Source organism: Anser cygnoides, chromosome 7 (genome assembly GCF_040182565.1).
Source record: "Anser cygnoides isolate HZ-2024a breed goose chromosome 7, Taihu_goose_T2T_genome, whole genome shotgun sequence".
NCBI classification, from domain to species: domain Eukaryota; kingdom Metazoa; phylum Chordata; class Aves; order Anseriformes; family Anatidae; genus Anser; species Anser cygnoides.
The window spans coordinates 22,196,847-22,224,523 of NC_089879.1; the positions used below are offsets into that span (position 1 = coordinate 22,196,847).

General features: G+C 44.1%; 1 protein-coding gene across 2 annotated transcripts in view; it reads right to left on the reverse strand.

Annotated features, from left to right (window-relative positions):
• The window catches only part of A1CF (APOBEC1 complementation factor), a 28,190-nt gene extending 20,618 nt beyond the window's left edge, over window positions 1-7,572 (reverse strand). Inside the window, exons 1-2 of one of the 2 annotated variants that reach the window (XM_013178493.3) lie at window positions 7,262-7,572; window positions 1,912-2,055 (exon numbers count right to left, since the gene is read on the reverse strand). In XM_013178493.3, coding sequence (XP_013033947.3) covers window positions 1,912-2,010 — 99 coding nt within the window. In that variant the 5' untranslated portion in view covers window positions 2,011-2,055; window positions 7,262-7,572. The remainder of the gene's footprint in view (window positions 1-1,911; window positions 2,056-7,261) is intronic. The other variant, XM_013178549.3, reaches the window with a different exon arrangement.
• Between the last annotated feature and the right edge of the window lie 20,105 nt (window positions 7,573-27,677).

A 27,677-nucleotide genomic window follows, 5' to 3' on the forward strand; every position in this document is an offset into this window, starting at 1 on the left:
CTGTGCCCGGAGGGGCTGTGACTCTGGTCATTTTTCTGTTTTTGCCTCCTGACATTTCTGTAGCCATTTCTCCCCCTGGGATTATTCTAGGCAATGGCTGATTTACAAAGAAGGCCTGAAGGACTTAAGCCTGCAGTAAACAGGGATCCTGGTAGGAATATAAGAGTATAGCACAAGCAATTTCAGTTTTCCTAAGCCTATAACCAGCCCTGAACTATCCATGCTCATTCCTGTTTTGAAAATGTTTTCAGCATAATGATGGAGCTGTTTGAATTTATGAATACACTTTCACAGCAGATCTAATGAGAAGATCTAATGAGAAGATCATGATGTTTCAGGCTGCTTTTCTGCCCCCAGTTTGGCTGAACTGAGCACATCTCTAGCATGGGATTTTCTATCTCTTGAGCCATTTGTTAGAGCGATGATTGTATATTGTGTTGCTGTGGTCGTCTGTGATCTTCACTGGAATGTCAGCTGGAAGAAGGCCTTGGTGACCTGCAGAAATGCTACTTTCATCAATAATGGTCAGCAAAGAGCCAGCAGAGTTTTACCATCCTACTTTAAGCCAAGTGAGAGACAATCAGATTTTCTTCTCATTTTGTCAACATATGTGGGAGTGTCTCCTAGTGTGCTAGGAGACACAGCAAAAAACAAAGTCTACTCTCAGTCTGCAGTGGCTTCATTTATGGCTTGAAGGCTGCATCTCAATGAACTCATCTTGGCAATGTCTCTGGGGGGAAGGAGAGCTTCATCGTCCCCTTTGTGAAGACATGTGAGCCTGACAGCTATTGAAGAAGAAGGTGTTTGTCTCCAGTGACAGTTAGGTTGGGAAAAAAAAAAAAGCCCAAAGAGATGTGGAAAAGAAAATAATGAGGGAAAAAAATAATAATAGTAAGAGAAAATGGTAAGGTTGAAGGAAAGGGAAAAGTTAGGAATAAGGAGAAGATTCTGGGTGGGCAGGGAGGCAGGAATCTGTGGTTTAGGAAAGAGCTATTGCCAGATGTGACAGTATGAAAAACTAAAGATCAGGATAAAGAAAGTCACAGCAAATAAAACACACAAAGAAGCTATTTATCTTCTCCTGGGTCAAATATAGCAGGAAGGCTCCTCAAGTGCAACAAACCCAATGTTGTTCTGGTCCTGGGGCACACACAGCATTAAGGACTATAGGAAAATGCTTTTTCCCAGGAGTCCCCTTTTTGCTTTGGGCTGTTGTGCCCTCTAGTGCTATGCAAAGCAAGCCAAAGTTCACGGCAACCACCTGCCTGAAATTCAGTTTTCAGTTACTTCTTCCAGGATGCAAGGTAAGCCGTATTACTAGTCAGCACCTTTGAAAAATTCATTTGTTTTGGTCATGCTATCTAGGGAAGACTTCCTGAGATGTTTTTGAAGGACTTGTCTGTTCCCCACCTGCACTAATCTGCCTTGCCCTTTGGCCTCGGAGACCAGACTGAGAGCAAACCTGTGGCTTTTGGGCAGGTAAGGCACCTGTACTTTTTTTGCACGCAAAGATCTTTAAAAAGGGTAAATCTGGTGGTCACTTATGGGACTTTCTATGGACAAATCTGGGCTTAAGCTCTTCTGAAACCTTGTTTAGTGGGTTATCTTTGCTACAACAGCACTGCAGCCATGGCTTTCAGACAGCTATCCCAACCATTCCTGGAATATAGCTGTGCTCAGGTTTTATTTCACCCTTCTTATATTGGCAGGGGGAATACTGTGCCACCTCATAAAAGACAGCCCCTACTACATGCAGTTTTGTGCAGGATGTAAACTGGAGAGAAGCAGAGAGGGAGGAACAAGCAACGAGCGCTTGCCACGTGCAGATTCCCTGCACAAGCCCCTGATGCAGCACTGCTTCAAGATGAAACCAGACACTGTGTGCAGAAGGACGTGACCGTGAGTTCCTACCTGGATCAAATTATATCCCGTTCGCTGAATTAATGCACGGAGGGCGGCTTCTTTCTGTGTGCCGGTCAATCCATCCCCGGATTTGTGATTTGATTCCATTGTGAGTGATTATCAGCAAAAAATCAGGTTAATTAGGGGTGCTCACTGCAATCAAATTTAAGATAAATTAAATAAATTAATACAGCTAGGAGGAGAAATTTCACCCTCCTGAGAAAACTAACAGGATCATTCTTCCTAAATGAGTCATTCATTCTTCCTAAATCAGTCATTTTGAGATAAAATAAATAAATAAATAAAACCAACCACAGACCATGGAAAAAGCAAAAATATCCCCCTCTTCCCTGTTGCATGACAGCAAACCCACAATCAGATCTTGTCCAGTGCTCCAGCGAGACGCAGGGGATATTGCAGCATACATGTGCAGGTGTGTTAGGAGGGAATAGCATGCAAGGTGCCTAATCTGCCTTAAAGTAGGAGGCAACTTGTCCTTCGTGCTGTGACATCCCGTTGGTACTGGGAAGGGAATCTGGCACGAGCCATGCCTAGCACTCTGTAAGAGGCGTGAGACATAGGTCCAGATGTGGCCTGTTTTTAAAACTCAGGAACATGGGAGAACTTCAGATCTGTATCTAGGTTCAGGGCTGCAACAACCTCGGGTTCAGATGTTTTGATTCTGTGCTGTAGCTTTAGGTCATATCTAATTAAAGATTATAATATTTTTTTAAGTTTACTTTTTCGGTTGAAAACACCATAAAGCTGAAATCTGAATCTGAATTGGGCCACACATACTGGCAAAGGACTATTTTTAAGACGGACACCCTGCCTATAATTTCAGCCTGCCCAGTTTTTACTGAATGTGGAGCTTCAAGCCTATACAAATATCAAATGCATGGGCATGTGTAGAAATGGGTCTGCAGATGTGACGCTGAGCTTGAGGACTCACAATGTCATCATGGATGCTGTCATAGCAGGAGATTGCCAGTGAAGTCTTCTGAAGGGAAGACTTAAGCAGATCATTAAATTTAAATAGGTGGATTATCCTCAGTGCCAAAAATGGGGCGTGAGCCCATGTTTTTGCAGGGTCTGAGCCTTGTGTCACTTGGGCTCTGCCACACTGAGCTCTGCAGGCTTGGAAATAGAGACATTTGTGTAACAGCAGATTTTGGAGCTATTTGTTGTGCAGGTTTGTGGGATGTTTAGGATGTCTTTTTATTGTGTTCCCAGGCTCTCCTGTGTTTCAGCTGCTGCTGATGTGCGGGGGCTGGGAGATGGACTGAGCCATGCAATAGCTCTCTCCCATCTCTAATTGCAAAATGAGTGTTTTCCGCAGCAACTGGAGCCTGATTATTGTTTTGGTTTATCTTTCATAGAATCAAGTCTATATTTAAGCACTTTGTGTGTGTGTGTGTGTGTATCCTTCAGATCAGAGGGATTTCTTTAATGCCTGGAAAGGATGGAGTGAGCCCAGGCTTTGCAGGGGAGGCGTGGAGGTTGGTGGGTACCCGATGCATGACCCAATCACGCCTTTGCCCCTGCCGAGGGCAGCAGCAAAGCCCCATTGATGCTCATGGTTTCTCCTGCAGAGCTGGGGTTTGGCATGGCACAGGGCAAGGTTTCCAGGCTGCTTAAGAAAGGAAAAAAAGGTTTGACAGGGCATATTGTATGCACTTGCTCCACAATCAGCCGATCAGTGGTCACTCAAAGCAAACAGTTAAAATCCAAATTGGCTCTGCAGCCTCCCTTGCACAGGCAGAGGCATGCTCTATGTGCCTTATAGAGGAAAGTGCTGGCGTATTGCTAATTTAGCCCCTTGTATTTCACTGTGTCCTGATTTCATCAAGGGTTTGAGTGATCAAACCACAGTACTGGGATCAGTGCGAATTTGCACCAAGCTTCACTGGTTGGGATTTCATCATTTGTAAGAGCCACAGGAGGCCATGCAAAGGTGTGAACCACACCAGCGCCGAGAGGCTACATCCCATCCCCACTCCAAGGGCCACGCAAAAGGCTTTGTCCCTCTCTGTGGGACACATCGGTGCTGAAGAGGCAGGCGCAAGGGCTGCAGCAACCTGCTCAGTAACACAGAGGGTGGCAGGCTGCTGGGGCTGCCGTCGCACAGGGAGCTGCCTGCACATCTCCGCTCCGTGCCGGGAAGGGAAGCAGCTGGACCGCAGCCAGCCAAGCCTGGCGGGTTTCCATAGCAGCTGAGGTTCCCACTCCCATCCCCAGCGGCGACCTAGATAGACGGGCAGTGTAAGAGCATTTTTTCCCCCCCTCTCTCCTGACGAGCTGGGTGGCTTGGCTGGCTGTTTCGAACATATTTGCATGGGGTGCCTTAGATGCTGTGCATCTCCGTGCCCCTCATCTGAGGAGGAGTACCACACACACATCCCAAACCCAGGCATAGCTTCCAGTAACGTTTCCATCCAGGCAGCGGCTTCTTTCTGAGCAGAGAAAGCGAGCCATGGGGAGGGCGGAAGGACAGGAATAGCACATCTCCCGGCTGATGCTTTTACAGCAGGAGCAATATCCCTCTTGGGCTTCTGCCTGAGTTGATAAGGCCAGACAAGCTCTTCTCATAAGGCATCCTGCAAATTTTAGCCTCTTTTAGACCAGCATGTCTAGACAGTTGCTTATTCCAGCAGAGAGGATAAGTTAAGCAATCCTGATTTAAGGTTCGGGACCATGGCTGGACAGCGCTGTGCCTGCAGGACTTGCACACCACCTGCATCCTGTTGTGATAGTGCTGCTCTTAGAAATGAGGGCCCTCCAACTAATTAGTGCTCCAAATTCATTCATAGCTAATGTATCAGCCTTCTTGTTAGAGAGCTTTCCTCCATCGGGTGGATTTCGCTGGGATGGAGACAGAAATGATACCTCTTTTCGTTAAGAGGAAGAAATCCCTACAAAGCAACTCCCAACACCCTAGCACAGTCAAGCAGCCTTTCCAGCCCCCAGTTTTCCAAGCACCTCCACTCTCCCTACTTTTCTCCCACCTCCTGAGAACACCTAAAAACCTTTTTGCAGGGGGTGCTTTCCCACCTCCATCACCCAAGAGTCCATTCCCGTTTCCAGCACACAGACCCCAAGCCATGGTGTGACATTTAATTTCCTAAACCAGTGGGATTTCAGCCCTTTCCCTTATTGCAGGTGTCAGCGCCAGTAAGTGTAAAGGAGGAGAGCTGCTGTCATGGGACCAGGGAAACATGATTACTTTCTCTCTTTCTTTGTTCCCAGAGCCATTAATCAATGAGCAAATCTGCCCTGACAGGAGGAAAACTCCCATTTCAATGGCTGCTCTCAGGAATTGTGAATGCCTGCAGCAAATTAAGGCAGTATTTTTAACATTATTTAGCAGCAAAAAAAAATAGTTAATGGAAATGATTGTTATGGAATTCAATCATTTTCAGGGGGTTGACCCACAGATTTCTTGCTGCTCATAATGGCTATTATGTTAAAAAGTATTACGGGGCGGGGGGGGGGGGGGGGTGAGGGATGGAGGGGACAGGAGGTGTTGCATTTTATTCAACAGGTGTTTATATTGAAGTTAGGAACTCCAGAGCTACAAACTGTCCAGGTGTATCTCCTATTTCTTGCTCATTTCTGGCCAAATTGTTAACAATACTGCCTTGCTATCATGGGTACAGAATCCAGAAGCCCAGGTCAATAGGAAGGGAAGACAATAATTTTCAATCAGCATTGTTTCATTTGATTTTTCCCTCTCTGCAGCAAATGCTATCGTTCATTTTAGGTTTCTCTTAAAACTCTAAAACGCCAAGACAACGAAAGGCACTTTTGGCATAGCAAACCCCGTACTGATGAGAAACAAGCTTGTTGCAGCACCGCTTCACCTCCCTGTGACCACTTCTGTGCACCATTTTCTTGCCATTTTCCAAAGCACGCAGACCTCACCAGCCTGCCCGCTGGTCCCAGGGCTTGCCCCAAAGCAGAGGCCAGGTCGAACCCTGCTCTTCCCAACTGCTTTTGTGCTTGGAGCCTGCCAGCTCGCAGCCCTTCGGAGAAACCTGGTTACTGTTTCCATGAATGAGATAACAAACCCCTGTTTATCCTGTGTGGATCGATGCGCCTTCTGGTTTGAATGTACCGAGCCATGCAGGCGCATCCAGTGAAGGCTGTTCTGCCCCCATGCAGCCACCCCACGCGAAGAGTTACAGCTCCCATATATATACATGTAACATGAAGTATTCTTTGTGTTCTTCCTAAAATCAGGCTCTTTAAGTTTCTTGAGCTGCTATGAGACACACCAGCTCTTAGCCTGGGTGAGACACACTGCAGGACAGAGTCCAATTGAGCAATGAGGGTGTAATCCCTTAACTTTCCAGAGAGGAGGTTTTTTCCAGGTTGTCCCACAGAAAATGGGTACTTTTAGGTATTTAAAAGCAAATGGTATAACTTCCCTAGGTACAGTGTGCCTTGGAGGTATGGAAAAGTGCTGCCCACATGCAACATTTGCAGCACGTAAGCCTTGAGAAAATATTTTACTTTTAATATTTCACTTTTCTTAGAAAGTGGCTGCTCTCTTGGAAACAGCTGCATTACCAAATGCATGCTGTGCACCCTAGAAACTCCTTCCAAGGATGAGAGACACCTGATGCTGAGCCCAGCCTCCTTCCCCACCCTGTTTTATTCGCAACATCATGATGTGTCAGATGCTTTGAAGCCAATCTTGCACTCACTGCTGCCTAAGCCTCCTGTTTCACTGAGGGAAAATAGCTTAAGAGAAGCATTAAAGGACTGGGCAGAAAACTATTTGGAACAGATTAGGGAAATTTTAGATTTTTAGGAGCAGTGATTGCATTTGAAACAGAGACTGACCTTTTGCAAAGAAAAGTAAGAATAAGAAGTTGGCTAGGCCAAGTGAAGCGGTCTCTAATGATTAGCTCTGGAAAGTTGCACTTTAACAAATCAAGACCGAATTATTGCAGGGAAAATCCCTCCTCCCCCCAACCTTGTCTGGCTTCAGTTTTCGGCGGCCGTGGGTGATCGGCACGGGGAAGGCGCTTAATAAAACTCCCTGCTGCCGCTGCCCAGGCGGGGATGATGCCGAATGCCCTTATCTGCTCACCTTGCTTATCAAAATGTCAAGGCAAGCCTTGCGGGGCCAAGCCATGGGGTGCTTGGGGAAACCCCCCAGTTCCAGGCATTTTTGGGCAGTGCCTGGGGCATGCACCTGATGGTGTGTCCTCGGCAGGGGAAGGTGCGTGGCTGAGCCTCTCCTTCCCCACGCCAGCTGTGCAGAGCTGGCCAAAAGCACCACTTCACGGGGGGCCATCTGAGACCCCCACACCCCAGGTCTCACAGTGGGACAAGCCCGAGGGCGGCAGCGTACCTGAGCAATTTGGGAGATCACCGCACGGGAAGAGGTCTCCTTGATTATGGGGAGTTTGCGACGTGTCACTCCGGTTATTCCCCAATCGTCATATCAAACTCCAAAGGTTCAGCGGCCTCGGGCTGGTTTACAGTCCCTGCAGGTTAAACGTTAACCCGCCCTATCTCCTGGCTCCCTGCAGGCCTTTGACCAGATAGCTGGGTCACCGCCGCTCAGACGGCACCTACGCAGGCTGATTTTTGCAAATAAATACGCAGGGCCCGAGTCAGACCGCGGCTCGGAGGCAGGTATGGAGGCCAGCCCACTGCTACCATTTATTCGCTCCATGCTCTCCCAGCCAATCCGTCTCCATTGCTGTTGTTGCTCCCAGCAGAGATCCTGGGAGAAAGGACACAGCCCTGGCTCCCACGGGAGTTTTTGGCTTCCTGGAGGCAGTCCATTTGGCCTCACCATTGGCCTACACACAGAGACCCTGCAAACTGCAAATGGCATGGAGACTGCGGCCTCTTCTGCCGACCAGGAGACTCTGAGGCTCTCCGAAATGGGCGCTTTCCAGGTGTCCAGATATTGTGGTCCCTGGGGTATCGTGCTGCATCAATTAAACATTTGTCTCTTCTAAAACCCTTCTAGACCCTAACAGTAATGAAATGGGCACCGTGGAGTGCCTTTTCCTACATGGACACTGAACTACGCTCGAGATGGACTCAGGCTGAATTTCGGGGCATTTTAAATGAAGCGTTTACAATCAGGTGCTGCTGACGCCTGGAAAAGTGCTGTGGTGCTGTTTGTCCAGCTTTAAAAGCATTAGGCCTTTCCACATGGTGGGGAGACAGCAGTGCCCTCCTCAACTCAATGGCATGCTTAACTCAACTGCTCTGTCATCGAGGCACTGGTGTGGTGACCCATTTCATGGCCCCAAAATGAGGTTGCTCCCAAGCAAAGGTCTGCCCTCTGTTACCCACATTTTTGCTGAATTCAGGGGTTCAAATGTAGATTTTGGAGCTTATTTTTAAAAGGAAAACAAACAAACAAAAAACAACACCCTATCCAGTCTTGACCACTACTACTAAGTACAGAATCCAGAGAGGCTTTAGGGGCTGCTGCTTCTCCTGGCATCCTGGGCAGAGCTTGGGAGTAATGAGCAGGTATAGCATAATTTTTTTTCCCCTATTGAAAGAATTTGTCTCTTTGGTGTGCCATCCTACCTCACCTGCCACAAGAAACCTGTAAGATTTGACCACCGATTACATCAGATTTCAGATGTGGCACCAGTTTGCAGTCCAGTGTGCCACTGAGCACGTCAGGATCTATAGAGAAATGATTTGAAATTATTCAGTGAAAATGCCACAGCCCTAAGTTGCGATAGTGAGAGAAACACCAAATCAGCTTCAAAAAAACCCAAAATGCCATGCATCTTCTTGTGACCATCAATAAAATGGTGTCATGAAAACGTCTCTGGGGGAGAGGCAGAGAGATAACAACACAAGCTGCTACCTGTGAGCAGCTGCGGGTGAGTCTGATGATATGTGAACAAGACTGGAAAGTGCAACATATGCAGTTGTGTCTGAAAGCATGGCAGGAGAAGTCTGACGTCCAGCCAAGGCAAACAGAAGTTTTACAGATTTGGGATTGCTGCTCTGGGAACAGTTTTGTCTCCATGTGTTCTCCCAATGACTGGGTAGTCCAAGGCAAGAAATCTCATGCAGCCACATGTAGCTGCAATGGCATTGCTGGGGAGGAAAAGCCATCTGCTCAATAGATGAAATGCAAACAGCAAGTGGTGTTATATGTGTAAATAAATGGATGAATTTGGGATGAAAAGCTGGTCACTGAGTCCCATTTTCAGCTAAAAGGCATCTGTGCTTCCACCGGTTTGACCTACAGGGGTGGGGGAAATGTGACAACACATATGGGTGCAGGGAGACCACACAAAGCCAGCCATTCAGATGAGAAAGGAGGTGGGATTTAAACTTAATTTTCTTGAAGGCCCTCAGGTTGTGTGGGCACGGCAGCTATGATGCTTTTCCCCTATGTCTTCCTCTCCCTGGGGCAGACTTTGCTCAGAAGAAGAGACGTGATCTGTGTTTATTCTTCCTGGAAAGCCTCTTGAGAGGCAGTGGAGAAGCCCCAAGAGCAGTAAGACATAATTGCTTCCTTTTCCGTAATCATGCCAGCAGTGGGTTGCCTGTTTGAGGGTTTCTCTTAACTTGCCAGGTGGAATATAAGTAAAAACACTTCCAGCTCAAGAAAAGCGACGCTTGAGCAGACATTGCCCCTTTGTGTTAGTTACTTCCTGCCACAAAATTCCTAAGGTGAACCCAGACCCCAGCTTCCCCTGGAAGTGCTCCAAGATATCTCCTGGGCAGCCCAGCAAGGGATTAATGGCAAATCCTCAGTTATCACCATCCTGCTGGCTGTGATGGGGAACAGAAGCTACCCATTAACATCATAATGAAGCCATCAAAAATATTTTTGATTTCAGGAGAGGCAGGGTGCTCTGCCCAGGACCTCTCGGGGAGTTACTCCTCACCTTCCACTTACTCAAGTTTCAAAGTAGGGAAGATATTAATTTATCTTTGGCATTTCCTTGAGCACTCCTGGGGAGGCTCAGGGAAGAAGTGGGTAGGAATTCAGGAGAACATGGTTTTGGAAAGTAATGGTGCCAAGATATTGTCCACATCCATCAGAACTGTAAGGCTTGACTTTCTCCAGAAGGCAGATGTTCCCAGGCTCCACAATGACACAAAGCCACATGGGTTTTGGTGGCTTACTTGGCTTGGCTCGGGAGGCTTATACTTAGTGCAGAAAGAGGCTTTGCAAGAAGGACAGACGCATTTTAAAAGTTATAAAGTAGAAGTTTAGAGTTAATACATGTAGTTAGCTAAGACTTGTTAAAAGAATCATAGAATATCCCGAGTTGGAAGGGACCCATAAGGATCATCAAGTCCAACTCCTGGCACCGCACAGGTCTGCCCAAAAGTTTAGACCATGTGACTAAGTGCACAGTCCAATCTCTTCTTAAATTCAGACAGGCTTGGTGCAGTGACTGCTTCACTGGGGAGCCTGTTCCAGTGTGCGACCACCCTCTCGGTGAAGAACCTCTTCCTGATGTCCAGCCTAAACCTCCCCTGCCTCAGCTTAACACCATTCCCACGGGTCCTGTCACTGGTGATAACAGAGAATAGGTCACCTGCCTCCCCACTCCCACTTGCAAGGAAGTTGTAGACTGCGATGAGGTCCCCCCTCAGCCTCCTCTTCTCCAGGCTGAACAGGCCAAGTGACCTCAGCCGCTCCTCATATGTCTTCCCCTCTAGGCCCTTCACCATCTTCATCACCCTCCTAATACATGTTGTTAGCTGAGACTTGGAAGCTTCTTGGGTAAGTATTAAGGTGCTTAGCCCCCAGCAGACACCTGAGGATAATTTGCTGGCTGGTCATTTACCAGGTGGGGACGGCTCACCTCTATCCCTCCTGGGAGGGGGACCTCAGTGATGTTTCCAGTGCCCTGATTTTCCCTTAGCTTTCCACAGTGGGGTTTTTCCTCTGAATCCTTGAGCTGTGAGTGGGTACTTCTCAACCGCATTCCCTTTTTCATCTTCTTTAGCCCATGCAACTCTCACTGCCAGTTTTCACAGGGGTTTGAACCAAGGCTGTGCAGCTGGGCTGGATCGGTGGGTGGTGGGTATGGCCTGTGGGTTAAGGAGCTCTGCCTTCTCAAGCCTCAGAGGCTGGTGCTGAAGGCTGCCAAGTAGCTGCAAGTACCCACAAAAGCAGTGTGCCCCTTGAAGTCCTGGAAGAGCTTGGAGGGCAATATATGTTATTGTATATTATGTACAAATTACCCGTACATATACATCATCCATGTTATACAAATGGCGATATGTATCATTGCTCAGCAATAATGTAGACAAGTCTGTGATTGCAGCATCCCTCCCTTGTTTGGCAATGCTGAAAACCCCTCCTGGGTCCTTGGCGTGATCCCCTTAGTGGGCACAGCCTGGCTAGCCTGACCATGCTGGGCTCCAGGTGTGGGGGCACCTGCGCTCAGTGGTTCTGTGGTCAGTGGCATGCCCACTGCCAGGAGATGGTCTGCTGGAAATGGAAGATGGAAGGAGTCGTGGCTGCAAGGAGTTTGAATTTTCCCAAGTGGGCTGTGGATACAGTAGGTTATTCCCTTGTATTAGGGAAGGTTGCATGCGTTTGCTAAAGGCTGTGAGTTACAGGCTGTGTTAAACACCATTACCACTCACTGAAGCTATACAAACATTGTTGTGCTCCCTTTCCCCAGCATAAATCTGTATAGTGTAATGCTATCACAGTTTGTAATTATGAACAATTAAATTTAAGCCTAAATGGTTTCAAAAACAGATCCTATGTTTCAGCATCCTGCAGCATACCCCACTGGAGTATTGTTCTAGGCTACCAAGGAGTTTGTATTGGATATACACGTGTTATACGTATAAAACTTGGCCTTAGCTCCAAAGCTGACATCAGGTGAAAACCAAACTCTTAAAAATTGGCTCGATTGGGTTACTGCACCCCCCCTTCCTCTGGCTGGGGAATCTCTATCTTCTCATCCTGTAGCTTTCCCTTTGCTCTGGCTGAGACATTTCGGGTTTGATCGTGCCACGGGGGTGCAGCAGTGATTCGCCAGCAGCGCGTGTGGTGCTGGGAGGGTGTTGGATCATGCCGCTGCCAAAGAAAATAGAATAAGTTATAAAAGTTGTGTGCGGCTGTGACTTCAAGATAAAGTTGTGGTCATGAGTACTCTTTTGGTTTATGATATTTTGATATGAGCTGTGTTTGTGCAAGGCTAATGTTTGGATATTGATTAAATATTGACACTATGCTGGTCCATAGATGTTCTACTATTCCTCTGCTCCCAAGTCCGACGTCTCATAACGCAGTGTGTGAGCCTGCTGCCGTTACAACTTCTTCATTCCGGTGGGTGTTGTGCAAATGCTACTGATGGGATCACAAGACAAAAGCATCGATAATACTTTTGTAGTTCCTTCCTTGCTCCATGGTGTAAAGCCAGTGTGAATGATCATAAAGCAGAAGCAGAGTCCTACCTGTGACTGCAGATAACTATACTGTTGAACAGATGAAATGCACTCGTTCCTAATTTGCCTGCTCAATATCTGTTTCTAAAATCCATGTCAAAAAGTAAATGCAAAAAAGAGTGATTTTTGAAACAGGAGCTGATGGCTACATTGGTTATGAAGATGTTTTCATATCTCTCTCTCTTTTTTTTTTTTTTTTAAGGAATGATTATTTTCTTCTGCACCTGCTGGCATGTTTTTCCTTTTAACAAACAACACCACTAGATCCAAATTCTTGGAAATTTAATTGAAAGTTACTTTCAGCTATTTTTAGTTATACTAAAAGTTCCCTACTTGCTTCCTGACTTTTTTCCTTCCATTCCTGCAGTCTCTTGACGTTATTAGGACGACCTCTACTTGGTGTTGGAAAAAGATGTGTTCATCATATATGTAATATACCAAAGAAGTTATAAAAAGTGACAATTTTTTAAATAAAACGAGGTCCTCCACCTATATAGGAAGATAAGGAGGCAAACCTTTAAAGGCATATGTTTTAAAGTTTATGCTATATTAGGCTTTAAAAAAATTAAATCTTTTTTTTTGAAAAATTCAACAGAATATTTGTCCTTCATACTAAAACAAAGAAGTTGGCTAGTTGATTTTTAATGATAATAAATCTCAGGAAAATGGAAGAAAATCTTTATTAGAAAAGAGAGCTCCTGAATATGTGTTTCACAGGCAAAGAGGAAGAGCTCAGAGAATGAAAATGAAGACCTGAGTGAATATTTCCATATCATGGGGGAGTAGGTACAGTTCAAATCTGACTTACTTCTCAGTTATTTTTCCATGTCTCCTCTGGAGTAAGGTGATGATAATATTATTTGGTATGAAAATGTTTTTTTTTCTAACCTTTGATTTCCCAACCAGCTCTTATTTCATCTTTAAGTTCAGTATGAAGTAATAAGATGTTCTAATAGTAACAGTTTAGATAAAACATAAATGAAAAGTAGTAAATGAATTTGCTGTACAAATCTCAATCAGTAAGTAATCTGATGTTGTTAGGTCTTGTTTAAATATTCCATATGCCAAAATTATTAAGGTTAACTGTTTACATTTCAGTCTTTAGAATATGTATTTTAACCTCTCATCTAGCTGAAACTGTAGATCATGAAACAAATAATTAGACCCAAAGACTAGACGCAGCTATTTGGAACACCTTTCTGTGGCTTACGTGTGTGCAGGAGAAAGGTTTCCTTTTCTGTTTCAGGACAAATAAGAACTGTCATGAAAAAGACAGGATTTGCACTGTTACTTGTCTATTTATTTCGGAAAGACACCCTGCAAAAGACCTAAACTCCATTTGCCACAGCTGCATGTGCACCTACAGTGTATAACTTATTTTTGGTAGAGGAGGGGGATTTTTTGCAGTTCTAGAGAGATCCTGAAACACGTTGGTTGAAATAAAGCTGCTCAATAGCACACAGACCTCAGTGCCTGGGCTCTAATACAGGTGCAACTTCAGCATTCTGGTAGCTTCCTCAGGGTCTTGTGTTATGGCAAAGGTTTGGATGAGGGGAAACCACTCCTGTGGCACAACAGCTTGAAATGGCCACTACCAGGTGTTACAAACCAGGGTGAAGAAATACGGCTTGTTGGGGTGTTGCAGGGAGGAGAATGGAAAGCGTGTGGCTATGAACCCTCCTAAGGGAAAAAAAATAAAAAAATTTCTAGGGACAAATAATATGCAGTTGAATGACGGCTTGGCACTGCCACAGTGTCTAGCTTGTTGGAGTAGGAGACTTTTGTCACCAAATGCTGGAGCTGTCTCCCAGTCCTTCTGTAAGTCTGCATGATGGAATATGTCCCCTTCAGGCACAAAGCAGCAAGTATTACCTGGGCACTGAGAAGCTGGCTATGTTAACATCCATCCTAAATCCCACCTGATGAGGGAAATCTGGTAGTGAAGGAATTTCCCATGTGGTTAGGTGCAGGTGGAAGGAAGATGGGGTCAATGACACTTTTATTTTTTGGAGAGAGGAAATGGTGAATTATGTAAGATTATATGTGAAACAAAGAGGAGGTAGGAAATGGTATTGATCTTGGCATACAGGGACATTGATAAGAGAGATGCTGACATTTTGCATAAAAAGTCTGAGTATGAAAATTGAAGAAATGAGGTTTGGTGGAATTTTAATATACATATATATTTACATATTGGAAAAAAATATTTTTAGTCATTGTTGGAGATTGGTGTCTTTTCCTCTACTGGGAGACCACTGAAGAAAATGAGATTTTTCTGCATAGTAGATCGGCAGTTGTAAGACTGAACTAACCTCTCCTGCCTAAGCAGAGTCTTCTGCCTCTTCTGATCTTTGGCCACCCAGGGAGGCAAAAGCAAATAGTCTGGGATTCTGCTTTCTTCCCAGTGGCTTTTCCTTTAGCCACATATGCTTTGCTTCAGAGACCATTCCATAACTCTTGTGTCAACCTGGAGAATGTAGGCATGCAGAATATTTCCAAATTCACTCTTAAAATGGGAGTTGTTTCCATGAGTCGTTGTACGTTTCCAATATGTAAAACTTTTTTTTCTTTTTTTTTTGTTTTCTGAAAAGCATTTCTGTGACACACCAAAATATGATGTTTTATTATGTTGTGGTATTGCAGAAGAGGATTTGGGTCATTCTGATATTGCTGAGCCATCAAATACAAAGCTTTATGCGACACGTACATACCTGTTAACACTGATTCAAGATTGAATTATGACTGGTCTTTGCCATCCTGGCAAGAATTTTGCAGGTCCCTGGTTTAGTAATTCACAGAGGAAATCAGGGAAAGAACACTCTGGTCAAAGTGTTGGAGCGGGGCGGGTGAACAAAAGCAGTCAGAAAGAGCATTTACTCTTGTCTGTGTGCTGTGCCAGGAGGGGTGAGCATGGCTCAGCTATTTCTCTGCAGAAGGAGGAAAATTGTTTGCTTGGCTATGTGTAGATAATGCACCTCAAATTAAGGGTAAGTGTAATCCAAGCACCAAGGCATCCACTGGTCCACCAATTGCTCAGCAGGATGGAGAAGCAAGCAGGCAGTGTTACAGAGAAATAGTTTTCCAGGTGGCACCAGGAATACAGGGCAATAGTTTTCCTGGTGGCTGTTGTGATGGTGTTTTGGGGATGGGCTGACTGCAATTTTGCAAGAGCCCAAGGTCATTCTTTCAGTTTTTTCCCTCTCTAGGACTACCTGAGAAGCTGCATCATGTGCCTTGTGCACAAGAAAAAACAGCTGGCAAAACTACCTATTTCTACTTCTTTGCTGACAGATCTGTTACTGGGTTCCTGAGGTCCAATTGTGATCCATCTTAATGGGACAGACATTATTCCTTGCACAAGCATCCTGTTGCCACCTTTTCATTGTCTGAAATGAGCTTTCTTCATGGCAGGAAAAAATGAATTAAGGTTGAATTTGGCTGTTCTTGCTCAAGGAAAGGAGTCACAGGAGTAAACCAGGACTGAGTGGTCTGTCCCTTGCTGTATGTCAACAGCCAGTACTGAATCCCCTTGGGAACTAAGGAGGGAAAGGTTATGAAAAGAGCTGCAGAATGAAGTAAAAGAAAGTCCTGTGACCTGAAGGGCAAGTGACTTAAGTAAGGGCTGAGCGATACTGCCAGGAAAGCACAGAGCTATGCAGTGGGTGATTAAGCTCTGTGTACAGGTAAAATTACTCTCATAAATCAGAAAGGTGCCCATTCCTCCTTCCAGAGTATTTTACAAGCAACACTGTGACCCTATTGCCCCCAAAATACAGACATTTCAATAGTGGGGACTTAGATGTCTACACCTGGACTAGCAGCTTTTGAGTGCCAAGAGCCAGAATTAGTGCTGGCCTTTTTCCTTTAATATTTCTCAATTCTGTTCTCCTTCAATTTTTCTTTCTTTTCTTTACCCCAGTGGTTTTTCAGGCTGTCTCTTATCCAGTTGGTTGACTTTGACGCTGTGTATTCTTGAGCCTGAAGGTTGGCTCGTTGGGTCTGAGACCTCATTTGAGCCCAGGTCGGAAGTAGTTTCTTCTCTGGGAGGCTGCAAAAAGCAGGTCAGGTCCAAATTGCGAGGGTTGGACCTTCCACCTGGTCTAAATGTGAACTTCCCTGCGGGCTGGGGTTTGGATCCAGCCAGCAAAATCACTGCGGAGGCGGACTGCACCCAAGCTCAGGTGGGTGGCTGGGCTGGTCCGCTGCATTAGGCCAAATCCGCACACAGCAGGGTCTGTGTTGCAAGGTGGTGGTGTTTATTTTTGGATGTGTGACTACTAACCACTAACAGAGTAAATATTTAATATAATAGAATGGAAAAATAGTGTAATCTGTGGAGTTTAGGCAGAACTGTGTCACTTAAGCATAGGGGTAAGGTGTGTGTTTTTTCCTTTGAAGCATTTATTATTATTTTTTTCTCTAAATGAATCTGAGGCCTTGTTAGCCTTAGGGGTGTCACAGTTTGCTTTGCTATTTAAAATGAACTCCACCAGCTGATAGTCTGCCAGCACCCTCCCTGAAGCTCTCCTGCCTGATGATGTAGGGGAAACGCATTCATTCTGAAGCAGTGTTTTTAAACAAACTCTTTTCAGCTGTGGCCAAGTTTAAATCTTCAAATGTTTCCTTGCCTAGAGAAATGGTTTTGCTTTTAAATAAATAAAAACTGGTAACACTGCTACAGAATCTATTCCTATGACTCCCGAGCTGTGACCAAGAAATGGCAATTGAGGCTAGATGTGACTCTGGTTAGCTGTAAACATAAAACAACACTTTTACTGCTAACAGCTGCATTTGGCAAGTGGGGCAAAGCCCTAGGGATTTAAGCTGTTTTTTCGTTTTGTTTGTTTTCTGTGTGGGTATCTGAGGTTGGTGAATTTTTTAAGGTCTAATAGGTGTATGTGAATCCATAGACCCGATGTACTTGTTAATCCAAATCTTGACTTCTCCCTAGCAGAAAGGGTTTCTTGAGCTCTGTTTTTCCTAAAACTCCTCTGGCCCTGATAACTACCTCCTCCTGCCCATTGCAGCATCCAGCTGGTAAGAGGTTGAAGTGACAGGGTGCAAAGTGGCTACAGAAACACTTGCATAAGGCAGTGTTAGAGACCTATTTTCCCCTTTGCAATGGTTTTGGGTGGCACATGTTGCTTTTTCCATGACAGCACTTGCCATCATTTCAGATTCCTGTTGTGGATGGCATTGTCAGGGACTCCAGGTCGGCATGGTCTTGGTAGAAAATAAACATATATTTCTAAAAGATGCTCACATTACAAACTTTGCTGGCCGATTCACTTCTGTTGTGAGCAAAGACACTGTCTTGGTCCTGAAGAACGTCCCCTCTGAAGTTGTGACATTACTTTGAGACAATTCCAGCTGTGGCAAAATGACATTTTTCCAATGGGGAGGCAGGTCCAGACTGGTTTTCCACTGGAGCTGTCATGAAAAATATCCCCTCTGTGTAGCTGAAGGACTGCAGTGATGCTCACAGATGAGGGGTGTCCTCCCAGGTTTGCAAGTCATGAAATTTCTTGTTTTCTACCTGCTTCTGCCCATTGCAAGCATAACCGCTGTGGAGTGGAAGTTGAATACACAGAAGGAGATGTTACTCTTTCTTGGATACACAGAAGGGGGATGGTACTCTTTACCCTTCATTTGCTGTCTGATTTCTTCTACCAAAATACCAACCTCGCTAGTAACATTTATGTAATGTGCTGATTTCTATTTTTGTCCTTTTGAAAGCAGACAAACTTGTCACAAAACTTTTCAAAGCTGGAAATTGCTGAAGTCTTTCCAGTGCTCAGTAACAAATTACAGTTTTGAGATAATACATAGCCCTGGGTATTGCTGAGAAATGGCATGTTCTGGATATTTTAATTACTAATTTGTGTATCTGGGGAAAAATATGTTCAGATGCCATGCAACCAAGCAATGCGTGTACATTCTGAATCGTAAACAAATATTCTCCCTGGGACTATAATCTTTTGGTAGATTATATATAAATTAAAAAAAAAAAAGTTTAAATAGGGATTTATTCAGCTGCTCTATTGCTCTATATAGTGATCAAAATATCTTGGATGTCACAAGGGTGTGGATTTAGCCACTTGCCCTTCCCAGCAATACACTATTATTGCTACTATTTGTTTGGTACAGCCCCTTGCTAAGCGAGGAGTAATGCAATGTTCTCCATGCATACTGAAACCCTGTAAGTGGACTATTTTAGGCTTTTCTTTATTTTGGGTCAGCAGCAGAACATGATCAGAATGGGAGGCAAAGACCAGTCGGGAAGGCTGGGACAGTGGTGAGGCTGGGGTTGGATGGGGCACCACTGTCTTTCCACCCCAAACAAGGCAGACCTCTCCTCTTGCTGGAGGACAATGCACTTTTGGAGTTGAAAAGTGATAGCCTCCAAAGGGACCTCTGGAGGTGGCAGGAGCTGACTGCTGAAGCAGCTCAAGGTTTTCACCCATTCTTTGTCTGTATGAGTCAATCCTGCAGTGAAACTACCACAAATGGATTAAAACCATGTTTTTGTAGGTGGCTTAGTTTCTTCTCTAGCCTTGCCAAAGATTTTCTACCACTGAAGCATCATGTCTTTGAACAGGGGTGCTGTGCTAGGAAGGATGAAGTTGGTGGTTGGTACCATGTTAGCTATGGGATTGCATGAGTAACTCTTTGAACAGATTGTGGGTAGAAATTGAACACACATGTGGTGATGCTCTGTTACAGCAGTATATTTTTTTAATCATAAAAACAGTAATTGTCATGTAGTCATACAGATGAACATTAGCTTGAAGGCTAGTTGCATGCGTTTGTAATAGCTGTTCCACAGAAGATACTTTATTCTATGAAGTTGAAGAAAAATAAAGACTGGGGGGACAAAAGGATTTCTTTCTAGAAGAAGAGGAAGGGTAGACCGAGATTTCAAAGCAGTCACCGGAGAATGCCAAACAGGGTCTTGAGCACTCATGTGCTATGGCCCTCTGCCATGATAAGTGAAATAACTTTACTTTAAAGTGTGGTTGTGGCCAGCTCTGCTGACTTCATCCCGAAGTGTGCTAGGCTTTGCCGCTGCCCCGGGTGACGCACATATGTTTTTATAAGGTGCTAGTTCAGAGCCAAGACAGCCAGCAGCATACTAGCCACTCTTCTGCTTTACTCATCATCAAAAGAATTCAGCTCAGTTCCACTTGCAAAGTCGTGCCCTCAGGGCTATGACTTGAGGACAGTTGTGTGGAAAGCTCTGTTTCTTGGTTTGCTGGCTTAACCAAAAAATATGTACTTTTGGTCAACTGGAATAATTGTGTCTGTTAGGTTTCTTCTGCCCTTGTGGAATTGAAGAAACCTGAAATTTCTTTGGGCTGACTCAACTGTTGAGACTACTTGAAGATGAAACATTGCATTATATTTGAAAATATTTTGAAAAAAGGCGGATCAATTTTAGTCAATACTGGTTGATTGTATTTTATTTCTCCCCTTTTTCCCTCCTTCCCTTTTTGGTTGTCAAGAAAGTCTACATGGCATGTTGTGTTGTCTGAACTTAATTTATTTAATAGTGTTCCTGCACATCAAGTAGGAAACCCTGTTGCTGGGGTGTGGAGAAACCCGATTTTTTTGACAAGTGAATGGTATACCTGCACTACCACCAGTTCAGGAAGAACCTCAGCCTGGCTTCCGGTCTGGAAGCAGGCAATCAAGTCCGAGCTGAAAATGGCTGTGAAGTCAGAGCTGAAGTGCCGTGGTCTCATTTTAATCGTGTTCTCAAGATTGAAGTGTGATTTCTGTCCTCAGGCATTTGGTTTAAAAATGGAGTTATATATTGACCTTCGAGTTATGTTTTCATTGATTGGGTCTGACTTGTTTTTTATTTTATTTTTATTTTAACATCACTGTTACCTCTTACAGGTGAGAAATGTCACAGATGACACCTTAAAGGGGTAAATATCTTCTGCTTGTTGTTTTCCTTGTAATGTGTCGATGGCCTGACCTGGATTTCTGCTATGTTGTTAAATTCATCTGCGTTTTCCTATGAAATAACCTCTTGGCAGTAAGAGTGAGCTTGTCTGCGTGGTATTGCTGGGTGCTGATAGGCAGGGATAGGCTGCACACTTTCCATCCCTACAAACTGAAGATTTTCTCTGCTGATTTGCTACTCTACTCTGTTTTATCATTATTTTTTTCTACAGGCTGTAAAGAAACATTCTTTTAGAGAAAGATGCTGGCATAAAAATTGTACCGAAATATTCAAAATTACTGCTACTACAACATTATATTTAATGTTTACAGCTAGTTGTGGGGGAAAAAAATTGACCAGTTAAGAAGCTAGTAATTGTAACAATCTTAGTCAAGGATAATATCTTCTTCACATCACGTGTGTCAACCTTTGAAGATCTTTCCAGTTTCAGTGGAAGAGTAGCATGTATACTTATTGTGGTCTACTGGGATCTGTGGGTCCAAGTTCAGCTTTCAAATGGTACCAATCTCATAAGAATTTAGTGGGGTCCCTGAGACATGTCTCCTTGCAAGTCCTGAAAAACCGTTTGGTTATCCAGGGTGCAGTACAGACAAAGGTTAGACCTCCCCACCACCACTCCCATACCTTATTTTCCTGTAGGCACGCTGAGCTTTGCAGAGCCAACATCCCTTGCAAAGGGAATATATTTCCCCTTGGGTCTGGCTCTCCATTCCTTTCACTCAACAAACTCTTTTCCTTTTTTATTACCTCTTCTGAAATCAACAAGTAATTTTATTCTATAAATAGCACTTTTTTTTTTTTAATAAAGAAACAGGCTCATTCAGTTTATATCAGATGAAACTTTTTATGCTGTTAACTATGAAGGGTCTGTATAAAACAGCACAAAAATCAATGTGTTTATCTTGAAATTGCAGAAGGTCCCTAGGGTTTCTAAAAGCGATCCTGCAGGAATGTCCCAAATCATAAAACAGGAAAAATATTCAAGGTATTCAGTAACTTTACCTACTATTTATCAGTACTTAAACTCTGTTTCAGTACTTATCCCTGACTGAACTGTTGGGCCATACTGCATTAAACACTGGGCTGGTCCTCTCAGGTCTTACAGAGATGAAGCCAGACTTTAATCCTGAAAAAAATCACTATATTGACTACAAAAATAGAAAAGACAGCAAAGTATCACCATTTATGAGGATAATACTGGGCTGCACTAGGTAAAGCTACTTTCTATTAAAATGACCCACTTTTAGCTACCTGTATATATGCCAGACTTAGGCTGGATATTTTCCACTTAGCCTTAGGCTGTTGTTTTCTGGAAGGATTTAACTTGAGAGTTGGGGGTGGAAAGTTAGGGAGCAGCAATCTTGTCCACCATCAGCTGTGCACACTTCATCCAGGCGCTGTGTATCATGTCCTAGCTTTGGAACGGCTGTGCCACCAGATATCCTGGGATCCTGTGATTTGACCACCTTCTTGTCCAATATCCAGCAATTTGTATATCATGCCTTCTTGTCCCCTGAGCTCCTCACCCAAGTTTTTAAAGTGTTGCTGGTGCAGAGGAATGAGAGACACTCAGTGTTGTACTACTGGGTGGGGATGAACAAGCTGGATTTCAGATACCGCTGTAGAGAGTGGGAGAATATGTCTTGTCTGGAAAGAAAAACTTGGATGTTTCTTGTTTGCTGGGAAACTGGGAAGGCAGGAAAGCTTTTGAGCGGTACACAAAGGAGATTTTTGAGTGAAGGATGTAGTTTGGAGGTCTTCTCAGCTTTGGAGTCATCAATCCAAGAAGAGATGGTGAGGAGATCATTGTTTAAATATGAAAGAAGCTTTGGAAATTTGATGATTTGAAGGAATCAGTGAGACTAGTTCAGCCTATTGTTTTCATCAAAACTTGCAATTCCATTCGTCGAGCAGATCTGGGAAAAACAGACCCCCAGTAACTTGCAGAGGCTGAGAAAAGCAGAGTGAAAGGGACTGGCTGCGTGATGCAGAGGCATATTTGCAAGAGGCAGCACCAGTCACATCAGCTGGGGGAAAGCCTGGGTTGAAGCAGTGTCTCATTTCACCTGGAGCTGCTGCATTTGTAAGAAGCTAAATCCAAAGGGCACACGTAGGACGATGTATTCCTATAAAGAAGAAAAAACTATATATTTTTCTACTCCATGCAGGATATAATAGCCCTGCCATGGAGACAATATTTAGCAACAGTTGTTTCTATTGATATTTGCTCCAGGGCAGCCAGATGGAAGATGATGAATGGGACCTTGCTGCTTGGACATGGGATGCTGATGAGCAAGTTAATCTCAAATCAGGAGTCATGGTAGAGGGTTTAGAGCCAGAGTCCATGGGTGTATGCAGCTGAGTGTGGCTTAAGTCATTCAGTGCAAGTCAGCCGTAGTACAAAGCCCTGCAAAGATGCTGGTTTGCTTCCTGATGTGCAGCACACCTGAGAACATGTTGGACAATAAGTCTCACTAAAATGTGAGTGCGGAAGTGCTGGCAAGACTGATTGCATTAATTGTACGTCCCTATGTGAAAGCATTTTGATTTTTAACTAGAGCAAGAGGCTTTTACACTTCAGAAGAATTTTATGTGTGTGTAAGCTACTTCTGAAAAACATGAGACATCGAAGCCGCAGTACTTCAGGTGACTTGGATCTGGAACTTCTTCTACAGAAAGATACTACAGGTGTCAGCTCAAAAATCCTGACTGGGCTGAGGACTTCACAGACTTCTTTAGTACAAGTACTATGTAGTAACATATCCCTTCCCTGTGTGACCACAGTACAAACAGAATTAGTGTAGTGGACATCTTGCATGTAGGTGACAAGTCCCTTCTGCCAAACATTTACCTCTATGGCTAGTGGGAAACTTCAGTGGGAGAAGGAATTTCATAGTGTCTTTTTTAAGGTTCATACAAAATGTAACTGCTACTCAGCATATGTATCTTCATGTGTAGGATCACCCAGATTATAGTGTCTTACACTTCAAACTGATATGTGATAGAATTTATGATGTAAATATATATATATATATTTAAGTGGGGAGAGTCTGGTCATAAATAGAGATCTGGCAAAGAAGTGAAGTCAGTTTGGAGTCAGCTCTGTCACTCTGAGGTTGTGCTTAATAGGTGCTGATCTTGGTGAATAGGGGGATGGAAATGTTTCATCACCCTGGGTTCCACCACCTCCATTTTTTAAAAAATATATGTGAAAACACATTGATCTAGATGGTAAACATTGACTCTGAATAGCAATTCTCCACTGTCCTTTTGCTTTGAAAAAACAACATTATCTCTCAGCTGATGAATAAGGTGATTCATAGGAGCAAAGTGTGCTTATCTAGCTCTTTTCAAGCTCTAGCATGGGAAGCTGGTGATGCATAAAATGCTCAAATGCAGAACAAATTTACCAAAGGAAAAATATGAATTTGTATTAAATGCATCTGGTTTTGTTGGTTTTGCTCACTGCACTGAGCTGGTCCTACAGATGCTCCTATGGTGCTAGGTGTTTCTTGCTGAATTCATGTTTACATCTTTAATAGAAAGTAAAAGAAAAAAGAGATTGTAAATATATCTTTGGGCTTGAGGTGAAAACCAAACTACGTTGGTTTGTGACAATTACATCCTTGCAAGACACTTCTGTAGTGATCCATAGCATCAGTAATTGTCCTCATTTTTCATTGTAAATATCTGCTAGATTTTAAAAAAATAAATAAATCAATTCCCCAGCCATAATGTACTCCTGATCTACTTCTACCTAATGAACTGAACCTTCATTAATTTGACCTGGTCTACCTGAAGTACATTAGACTTGTTACTAAAGTCAGCATTGATTGAACTGGATTGTAAACTTCATAGTGCCTTTGCAAATGGTTTTGTTTTAGTTTCAGATTATTCTCCCCCCACACATACACTTTATGAATACATGCTGAGCAGTGAATGGTGTTATTTCTCAGCCAGAAAGTGTTTGATCATAAAAAAGTCTGTTTCTAAGGAAGATTTGACAAAAACTTGTGTTAGAAAAGTCTGCAGGCAGCTAAGGATATTCTTCAAACTGTTTGATCAGTAGCTTCTAAAAGCAAGATGTATAGAAGCTGAACATATAGCTGTTTGGGGTTTTAAAAGGCAAACATTTAGAGAGGACAGAGCCTTTAAAGGCAAACATGGTAAGCTGCAGAAAGGCAAAACTGAAGTGAAAAGGAGAATTGATATTCAGCATACTAATATTTCACAGGCTGAGACTGACATTGACAGCTCTGCTGGGAAGTTGCATTGTTATTAAAAATGATGTGGAAATCCAAACTGAGAATAGGAAATTATGGGATGCTCTCTGAGAGTGCGAATTTTGCTGAATGAAAATAAACAGCTAATCTCAAACACCTAAATATCATATAAAGACATAAAAGCTTCTTAAAATGCCATGTGACAAGGATGTCATAAGGCAGTAGCCAGTCTTGTAATGTCAAATATTATTGGCATGTTCTACAGAGCAGTTGAAATTCATACGATGTCGTAGAAAAGCAGGTTGAGAGCTGAGTAACAGAAGAATGGAACTGATGACAAGATTGTCCAAAAGGTGGTCTGTGGTAGCAAAGTGAGGAATGGGGGCTGTTTCTGGACTCTGGAAATAACCTCACTGGTAGATGGGTCCCTTGGAAGAGCATCCCTAGGATGGGGGGGAGGTGGCCCTGAGTGGGATTGGGCTGGAGAGGCCTGCCCCAGGGGGCCTCCAGCCAGGGCCTGGGGGATTGCTGGGTGACATGGGAGGTGCCAAACTGCTGTGACTGTGCCTGGTTGCCACCTCAAAAGAGGAATTTTTGATGCATCTTTGAAGTCAGAATAATTCAAGGTAAGAGTCATTTTCGGGACGGTAACCTGGAGTGCTGCACTCAGAGGTCCTTGCCGCTCATGCAGCCTTTGCCTTTGAGATCTCTGTGCAGGCCCGTTTGTTGGCATGGGACCAGTTCTCTTTTGGTGTTAGTGCCACTGAACGTTCCCTTTTTAGCAAAATAGGCAATGGTCATTTTCTAACAGCTCTGTCACCTTCCTAATTTAAAGAGCCATTTCTGACATCTCGAGTGAGTTTCTTTTTGCTGTTTATGCCTGAGTTGTCATCTCTAGTGCTAGTTCAAAGGCGACAGATTAACAGGCCTCAGAAGGGGAAAGATGGATGACACCTCAAAGTAGATTTCCACAAATACTCCCAGCAATAACGCAGACAGCTTTCAGAGCTGTTCGAATATAAACTCAGAGCAGTGCTCAGGAAGAGCAGCTCTTTCCAGTCAGGCCTGGTGTCACTTTCCCAAGATAACCGTCAGTTGTCACGCTAAGCACACTGGTTTTATTTCGGCACTCGAACATGGTTGTAAGGAGCAGAAAGCTTTTTAGATTTGTCACAGATGAGAGGCTGAGCATTTTACAGAAACGTTTTCGTCTCCAAATAGACCTTCAGTGGCTTAATGTATTTGTGGCTGGCCAGGTGGCTGTCAGCTGGAAGTTGCCATCAGAGCCCAGCGTTACTGGGTGCCAGATGACATGCTGAGCAGAAAGGAGGAAGAAGCTTTGTTCTGAGATTGCCCATGATCTACAGCATGTTGGGAGATGTCAGACCTGGACTTGGCACTGTGGAAAATGAAGTTGTTCACTTGAGGGCTGTGCTGTGCCTTGTCTGCATCCCAGTGAGTCTTTGGAGGAGGTGACTTGGGAGCAGTGCTCCGCTCGGTGTCCTGTGGGCTGGGGAAAACAAAGCACCTCTGATTCTGCAGCCCTTAGCGTGGTCACTTCACCCTGTGTGGCACTGAAAATCCTTGCTGTTTGTCAAACACAGCAGCATCACCACTGCTGTTTGGAAGTGGCAGATTTGGCCAGCTAAGGGCACATTCTCTCCCATATTGCTAGCCCATGACCCCACCTGAAGCTGTTGTTCCCTGGTGGAAGTCAAGAGACCAGGACTTATCTGATGTGAGAGTAAATACGATTTCTATTTATTTATTTATTTATTTATTTTATTCTGTCCACCTCTCTTCCCTTCACAAAAAATGGTTGCAGAGCTTGTGGGCTCTGCATCCTTGGAGGTGGCCCTGAGCCTCCAGGACATGGCCCTGGGAGACCTGTTGAAACACCACAGGTGTGGCTCCCACTGGGAGTGGCCTTGGGTCCAAGCCTGGTGAGATTACAAGGTTAGATGCCTCTACCAACATCCCTGAAAGGACCCTAAAGCCTTCAGGACAGCCATGTTTCTCACATGATATACTAGTGGGAGTGATGCAATGTTGGACCCTCAGGCAATCTTTGGTTATCTGCATGGTGGCAAGTGAGGAAGTATCTGACTGATGTCACGACCTGCTATTTCCTTGACTAGAGAGGTTTTGCTTTGAGGAGTCCCAAAAGTATTGAACTTGAATATAGTTCTAGTTTGTATCAACAGGGTTTCAGAAAGGAGCCAAAGATTAGTGAGAGTTAATCTTTTCATGCAGGGGGTTGGGAAATGAAGGGCTCTTTAATTCAAAGTAATTTGGAGTATTTTGATGGTCTTAAGAGCACCACATTGCAACAAGAAGAGAAGGAAATATGTAAGATCTGGAACTGCATTTTTGTGTGAAAGCTGTGAGGGAGGTTTGTGTTTGTAGCTGCTTGTTAGCTTATTAAAAACCAACGTACCCAGTCCTTTTGTGAACCTGCCACTGCTCTGGAGCTCATGTCTAAGGTGGAAGTACCTCTCCTGTGGGAAGTGCCTTCCCTGGGAAGCAAAGAGCCCTTCCCGTAAAACATTAATGTATAGGAAATGGCTCAGAGTGCTCATCTGGGAACGCCCTGGATAGTTCAAGAGAAATGAAGGACATTGTAAGTGCTCGACGTGGTAAAATATTACAGGAAGTCGGAAGAATCAGGTCAGTTGTGTCATTTCCCATCATGAACCTTGAAGCTGTCATTTTATCAAGAACTTAATTCTTCTTAATATGATTTTGTCTCTAAAGAAGGAGCCATCGGGATTTTACTGCCTGACATCTGTAACTATTAGCAGTCTGAAACATTTTCTATGATTTTCCCCATGTCAGAACCCCATCTCACAGCAGTAGTGCCATTGGTAGGCCATATTGCTCATGCTGGGGAAATGTAACGTAACCCCATCAAGTACAGCAGCTCATTTTTGGTGAGGATCATTTGTTTCACCCTGAAAAAAAAAAAAAATCACAAAGGCTTTCTCATTTCTGTTTTTTCTGCAAAAATGAGAAAGTGCTCTGAGGGGTCTCATGGTAGGAAAATGTATATTCTTGGGCTTGAAATCCTATAGACCTGACGTTGCTCCCCTTCACTCCCCATGAGGTAGCTCCCCCTGCGTGTGCTGACTCTGGCTTTGCCACAACATGCCAGCAAGCAGTGT